At 38.4% G+C, this 7,668-nt stretch overlaps 1 protein-coding gene and 1 long non-coding RNA gene across 12 annotated transcripts in view; both read left to right on the forward strand.

Moving 5' to 3' along the window:
• The window catches only part of sox6 (SRY-box transcription factor 6), a 166,644-nt gene extending 163,050 nt beyond the window's left edge, over positions 1-3,594 (forward strand). For 10 of the 11 annotated variants that reach the window (XM_016485751.1, XM_016485755.1, XM_016485756.1 and 7 more), the window contains one exon: positions 484-3,594. In XM_016485751.1, the coding sequence (XP_016341237.1) occupies positions 484-793 (310 nt within the window). In that variant the 3' untranslated portion in view covers positions 794-3,594. The remainder of the gene's footprint in view (positions 1-483) is intronic. The other variant, XM_016485760.1, reaches the window with a different exon arrangement.
• Positions 3,595-6,451: 2,857 nt separating this feature from the next.
• LOC107688175 (uncharacterized) overlaps positions 6,452-7,668 on the forward strand; it is a 71,158-nt gene continuing 69,941 nt past the window's right edge. The window contains exon 1 of the long non-coding RNA XR_001634204.1: positions 6,452-6,523. This is a non-coding gene — a long non-coding RNA (uncharacterized LOC107688175). The remainder of the gene's footprint in view (positions 6,524-7,668) is intronic.

Here is a 7,668-nt window from a genome sequence, read left to right on the forward strand (position 1 = left end):
GGAGCTCAACTCTATAATTTACTTCGTGTGGTGAGTGAAGAAAATGCCTGCTCCAGGTGTTTCCACTTCAACAGCAAGAAATACGAGCGCTGGAGTATCAATCAATCAGCCTGTTAAAGATCAGGAGACTGTGTCTCTACCAACCAATTGGCTTTGTCACCCAGAAAGAAACGAGTGTCATTTTCACAATCGTTCCCAAATCGTTGTCGCTGATTGGGAATAATTTTTACAGGGCTACCGGCTGGGCACGTTCCATTGAAGTCGGCTTTTAAACTCCTCAAGCTTTATGCTTTCAACCGGCGTTTTGTGTGCTTCTGTACATTCTTTCCATTCTCTAATTCCCCGAGACCGTAATTGTTTTCCTTGAAAACTTGTCATTCGTCTCTTAAAAGCTCTTAAGCTTCTCTGAGCTTTGCGAAAAGCAGAAGCGCACACTGGCACTTCATAAGCGTAAATCTGTCTGTTTCTTCACCTCTGTATCAGGCAGCAGCCACAGACGCAGATCCCCATCACCACCAGCGCAGGTGTCGTCTACCCCGGTGCCATAACCATGGCGACCACTACGCCCTCCCCTCACATGACCTCAGACTGCTCCAGTGCCTCGGCCAGCCCCGAGCCCACCATCCCTGTCATCCAGAGCACCTTCAACATGAAGATGGAACCGGGCACCATGGTGTCTAACGACCCCGTGAATGGAGAGGACGAGATGGACATGTACGAGGACTTTGAGGACGAGCCCAAATCGGACTACAGCAGTGAAAATGACACACAGGAGCCGGTCAGTGCCAACTGAGGCGAAAACATCCAGCGAAGAATATCCTTACATTAGAGGGAAGACTGAAGAAGATGAAAAAGAGAACAAAAAAAAAAAAAACTTCTGATGAAATACGTTTTGGGAGCCAGCATGCAGATGTGGCTCCTGCAGATTTAACAGCTATTGGTCTTAAGTGTTTCTCCGAGTGTGAAATAATTTGATTGTGTTTTATTTTGGCTTTTTTTTTGTTGTTATTTTATTGAATTTTTTTTCTTGTGTTTTGATCATGGACAATTTAGGGTATTTCCTACGACATTTTTGAATAATAGGACTTGACGATTGAAACATTTCATATGAATGCATAACTCACAGTCTTACTTCAATTCATATGGATTTACACACGTATTGTTTTTTTTCTTTTGAAGCATCCATTACTGTTTTCGATGGGGTTCTATATTTCACTCAGGTATGCTGTACCAGCCAACAGCTTGTGAATGTTTTTAATCAGAACTATTTAAAATGAAAAAGACGTCACTTCATTTGACATTTCATAATACGATAAAACTGAAGAAGTCCTTACATTTGAACCATGGAGGGAAAGCCTAAAACTCCCCATTATTATTGTTGTTCTTGTTATTATTATTATTATTATTATTATTATTATTTTTACTACTACTACTACAAGTCCAGATGTGCCAAACATATCATAAGCTTCCTGCTCTTAAATCTTAAATTTGAAAGTCTTAAGGAAGAGACTGCATGAGAATCCTTGCAATCTTATCTACAAAGCCCACTTTTATTTTTCCTCTCCATTGACAACCACGTCCAAATGCTCAGGAACTAAGAATGTCATAGTTCTCCAGGAGGTTCAATGCAGTGATCGCCCTGACCACCGTCCTCGTCTAGTTCAGTCTTACCCACTCGGTTCTTAATCACGGTGATTGTAATCAGGCCAGAATGCCAAGGGGCCAAATGGCATCCAATCTGCAGAATTGGACAGGCAGCGAAAGGCAGCTTTGGTGTATTGCAATCACAAATTGCTGATGTACAATATGTACAAGCACATTCTGCTAAAGTCTTTATCCCCGTTTTCCAGGGCAGCAAGTTTAAAGTCTTTTATTTACGCTTAAGTCTTGTAGACATTGTAATCTTAACTGACGGAAATAGTCTTAAAGCAGAGCGTACGGCCTTTGGGCCTCTGCAGTGTGTTCATCGTTAAGTCTTAAAGAGAACGTCCAGTTTATCAAGATGTTTTGGCCAGTTATGCAGAGAGTTAAGGAGAAATTTAACTAAACGAATAATGGCACTTATTTTCCAAATTTTCAAAGGATACTTGGATTTGAGATACTTTGATTGTATTTACATTTAAATATATGTTCTGAAACAAATACATTTGAAAATGCACAGAGACAAATCTGCTCTTGAAATCAGTTTTTTGAGCACTTGATATAAAAAAAAAAAAGACAATTCAAATAGGCAGTCCTGCGCCTCTACTAAATTATCCGCTCGTTCCGGCAGCAGAACAGATCTTTCCGTGCGGAAGGACAGCCAAGAAGCAGCCAGCGGTCAGGGCCTCTTGTTTTAGGCTTTGGCCCTACCGAAGGCTCCTACAGGGTGCGAGTGCCATTCACCTCCACTCGCCTGACCTCGGCCCAGCGCACACCCTGCCTCAAGGGGCTGCCATCTGGCTCCCGGCATCGGCCCGCGCCCAGGAGAAAGGTAGCGAACAATGGAGACGAGGCCCATGTGGTTTATTGTGCCCTCTCTCCATCAAAGTGCTCGCAAAAGGCTGCGGCCAGAAGCAGCCACGAGGTGCTAGCGAGCAGATGGAACAAGTAGATCAAGCTGTGGGGGATTATTAAAATGACTGACGAGTCGGTATCATCTGAAATACGGCATTATTAATGCATGAGTCCCGCTATTTTGCCTTTGCCCTTGAACCTGTCTGTTTCATCAGTAACCCAGAGATTAGAATAGACAGGAAATGTCACAGCGAGGCTGCTGGTCACTGCATTACCTCCAAAGGTCTAAAAGGTACCGATGGCTATTTAGCGCTTACTTCTCCCAGCAGTTGAAGCACTGACTTTTCTCCTCAGCGCCCCTCTTTGAAACAGCATTTACTTAATTCGTAGAAGTTTTGAGCACTTCTTTAGAAGCTTGTATTCGTACCTTTTATTTTGTTGGTTTTGTTTAAGTTTGTTGTGATTTTTACATAAGGTACAGTACTTGGCTGGGTGTCCCTTGACATCCGCGTTCAGTTTTTTTTTTTTTTTTTCCTGCTTACAAGCCAACGTTTATTTTTTAAAGCTGTTATATCTGTTTGCTGGTGGATTGGTTGATTTGTACGTGATTTGTACATATTTCCTTGACCATGCCAAGCCAGTTCTGTAGGCTGGTAGCAGACAAAAGAACTGTTGTTGGGATTGAAACTTGATTGCGCTTGTATAGATAAAAAGAAAAGAAAAGAAAAAAAGAGACTATTTCAATCTCACACGGAGACAATGATTCAAAAGTGTTACAAGCACTGGATATAAATGGTATTTTTATCAATTCTGACTAATGTGAAGCCGTTGTGCGAGGAAAAAAAAAAAGAAAAAAAACCTACATGAACAAGTCACCTGTTTGGATTCATGTGAGCGTGCCTCACAGTTGCCAGATTTGAGTCATTTTTCTCTTGACATATTTTGTTTATTTATGCAAAGACACGTGATGAATGAACACTTTGTTTAAGCTCCAGTGCTGCCTAGGGGAGAAAGAGCAGTAAACTCGACGGAGAGGCTCGCGTAGTTTCTGGCCAACTGAGACACACCGGACTTCAGTAGCACATTTTAATGCTCATGTATGTTTGTGTTGTATATTGTATTTGAAGCTCTCTAGTGCATATAGACATTTTATTGTATTTATTAGCCATTATTGGCTCTAAAAGTGTCAGTAGAACAAAATTAAAGGACAATCAGAGAACAAGAATAAAAACAGTGAAATTTCAAAATGGATCGGAGCTCAAAACGAAGTTTCTTTAAAAAAAAATAAAAATAAAAAAATCTCCATCTCATTACAGATTTTTTTTCCCTTTTCATTGTAAATATAACATAGGAAAATAGATTTCTATTTTTGTTCATGGATACTTGCTGAAGTATAAATTATGTATTTTACTTTTTTCTTCTTCTTTTGTGTGTGTGTATGTTTTTGGTCATTGTACTTAGGAAAAAAAGAATGAAATCACAAACTGACAATTCACTGTACCTCATGTAGTTGCTGATTTCACATCCCTGTTGATTGAGTAGTATTGGAGACACCCGGGCATCTCACTTCCATGTGTTTAAGTGATGAACCTCGCACTCCATGCTGAGTTAACCAGCCATTTGCTTTGTTGTTTGTGCACTCTGTAGCAAAGGACAATTTTTTTTTCTTTTTTTCTTTTACAAATTGTTTTCTAAACGTTGAGGTACTTGCTGAAGTTCTATAATAATTGGTTTTGTGGCAAATTTGAATGAGAGAACATGTAATTGTGGGGCATCAGTTGTGGCGTGTCATAAAGTACAGCTTCATCTGAAAACATGTGAGTTTCTTGCTGAGCATTTAATCCATTGGGGATGTGCAAATATTTATGAGGGGTTTTTTTATGCTGCACAATGCAGACCCACTCTGTGCATTTGAGGTTTTCATACAGTATTTTTCTCTGTGTTGCTTCATAGTGTTTAATAGACCATTTCCCATCCAGTCAACAGCAAGTCTAAATGACATTTCTTTTATAATTATCACTGCCATATTAATGCAAAGTAGGTACAATAACTGAGGACAAAGCTTGGGTGTTTCTACTTATCTTACTGTAATGCTTTTTTTTTTTTTTGATATGGACTTTTGTGATGTATATTGTGGGATAGTTTTTGTTAATTTAATCAGCACAATTCACTGACATGCTGGACTGACATGCTAGCTGCTGTTCAGAAGAGTAAAATGTTGCTGTCAGGGACAACGTATGCTGTTGTCAATGGTACTTTGCTTTTAGATTTCTGTAGTCTCTCAAGCAACACTCTGTGTGGCTCCTCTGTCGCTAGGTACACTCTGGTTTCGAATCCCGCTAGCAGCCTGATAACACTTTTCTTTAATTTTGTCTTTGTGTGTGTGTGAGTGTGTATGTAGAGACCGGTTTCTCAGCAGGTACATAGACCAATGGCAGGTATTATTGTTTGGGCGTTAGAGATATAGAATAGTATCTGTTGCTGCTTTTGGAGGAAAAAAAATTTAAGTATAAAAATGTAAATAGTTTATCCTAATATCTTGTACAGTCCAGTGTAAAGTTTTTAATTGAACTTAAAAAGGTTGCCATCACATTTGTGTTCACATTCTTCTTTATACAGTACAAAAGACAGCTATTTGCTAAGGATATTATTGTTTTAAAAAAAAATAAAGGAAAAAAGTACTAAAAAAAATGTTTTGCTTGGCTTTAGTATGTAAACCAGCAAGTCATTGGTTTCCATGTGCAGTATTGACGTGAGGTAAACTAATTAATGCTACAGTTGTATGTCCAGCGACCAATCTTCTCTGTAATGGTAGTATTATTATATCAGATAAAATAAACCAGATGAGTGACACATTTCGGTGTATTTAGACGCCTTAGTGGATTGTACAAATATCTAGGTTGTTCTCCCCACAAGCAGCATTTGGCATATTGTAATGTAACACCATTTTTACAGTATATTCTCAATTCACTGATGTACGACGGCAGATGAGGGTGTTCCTGTCTGTTTGCTTATTTACCTCAAGAGTTCCTCTTTTTCCATAAAAGTTAGTGCACACACATATGACAAAATTGTCTCACCATCACTCCATCTTTTGTACTGCTGTTGACACTTACAAATTAAAGAGACATTTTGTTTTATTTGTTGTGTGTTGTATTTTTTTTTTAAATAGTGTTTGGTTGTTGGTATATTTAAAATATTATTTAACCAGAAGTTTTAAAATGAATTAATTATTTGGAATTAATTTGACATTGGGAGTGTGTTGTGCTAAAGTGAGTAGTAAATGAATTTACTTAATGTGCCTTAAGCGTAATATGAACTGCCATAATAAATGCAATAGCTGAAGTAGAAATGCTACTTAAGAGAATTCAAACATTTACATACTTTTGTGTATCAGTAAGCAAAGACGTAAACTTCACACATGCAAACAATTTATATATTATGTGGCAGCCTTGATAACAGATGCCTTGTTTTATTCCTTGCACACATTCCACTAGCAGGTTACTTAGATGGACAACGAAGATAATAATGATCATGGTTGACCTGATTATTATAATAGATCCAATACTAATTCATCCTACTCGATCAACATTGCACAGCTGTGCGATAGGTAGCCTATTTTGTGTGATAAAAAGTTGGGCTAAATTATATATTAAAAGAAAATGTAGTATCAATTAATATTTTATATAAAAATATATAGATGTCCTTGGACATACATATCTAAATTCCTTTCTTGCCTACTTCTGAAACCGTGAGCTCTAGGTTCAAGGGTATAAAGTGAACACAAAAGTGTGTTTACATTCTTTCAAATGTAATCACACTAATCTGTGCATACACATGTTTACTGCACACTGATGAAATTGCTCGCTAAAAAGCTCATTTATAATGACATTTATAGTTATTTGTCAGGTGATTTTTTTTTTCTTTAGACATGTGATCAGTTCATTGTTACGTGCTTGGGTAAAACGCCAACAACGTTTCAGCAGCACGTGGACCTGTGAACGCGGGAGAACATAAGAGCGTGCAGGTGGGTACCGTCATATAACACGACAAGGGCTGTTTTTCCGTAATGGGAAATTGCAGATGGATACGTTTTGAATATGGTTTAGTTGATTGTTAGACGTATAGTAATTGTCTCGTATTGTCCAGTTACGGAAACTTTTGGTGAATTTGGCCATTAAAAGAGTTGAATCACGATAAATAGCCTAGTGGTCTCTACAGAAGCATATATATATATATATATATATATATATATATATATATTAGCATTGCTTTACAAAAAAGTGGTCTACTCATATTTACATTTTTTTTTCGAGTTCACCTTGAGAGGCAATTTTTAATGTAATTATTGTCAGATTTTATCCCTCTTTGAAATGTTATTGAAAAGTAATTCTGGCATATAGTTACACAGAATTCGATCTTTTAACTAGATAGTCGATGTGCTTCATAACATCAAGGATGTTATGAATATCCCCCCTGAACTGACATGCCTTAAGCCTAGGCTTAAAGCAGGGGTGCCCAATCTCGGTCCTGGAGGGCCGGTGTCCTGCAGAGTTTAGCTCCAACTTGACTCAACACACCTGACTGGACGTTTCTATGCCTAGAAATGCAAAGCATTTAAGGATGTATGCATCCGTGTTGACGTTGTTTAACATCTGAGTTCGAAGTTCCCATGAAAGGGAACGTCTCAGGTTACTTATGTAACCATGGTTCCCTGAGTAGGGAACGAGAGGCACTTGGGCCTATGTTTGCAAAAGCATACTACACTTGCTGCTGTATATATTGGGCATACTATGTAGACAGTGCAGTCAGAGTATGCTAATATGCTGTATGCAAAAATACTACAGGTGTCTCAGTCAGTTTCCTAGTTCAGTAGGCCTAGTTAGTGCACTAACCAGGGAGTTGTCCATTTCGGTCATATTCCACTGACTGGAAATGTTGGAGTTTTTTTTTTATTATTTCTTCGGTCTCGAGAGCTGAAAGGCGTCAACCTCATAGAAAATGCACAACCTCATAGAAACTGAGGCATTAAAGTCCTTATGTTTAGCTGATCAAGGTCTGGCTTGGTTCTGGAATAAGACAAAAACGCACAGTGTACAGCAGCGCTTACTGCATGAATTATTGTATCCCGCAATGCACTTGATCTTCTACAGTATTTTATTAAGGAATTAG

The sequence above is a fragment of the Sinocyclocheilus anshuiensis genome, unplaced genomic scaffold (genome assembly GCF_001515605.1).
Source record: "Sinocyclocheilus anshuiensis isolate Anshui unplaced genomic scaffold, SAMN03320099.WGS_v1.1 scaffold529, whole genome shotgun sequence".
Classification (NCBI taxonomy): Eukaryota; Metazoa; Chordata; class Actinopteri; order Cypriniformes; family Cyprinidae; genus Sinocyclocheilus; species Sinocyclocheilus anshuiensis.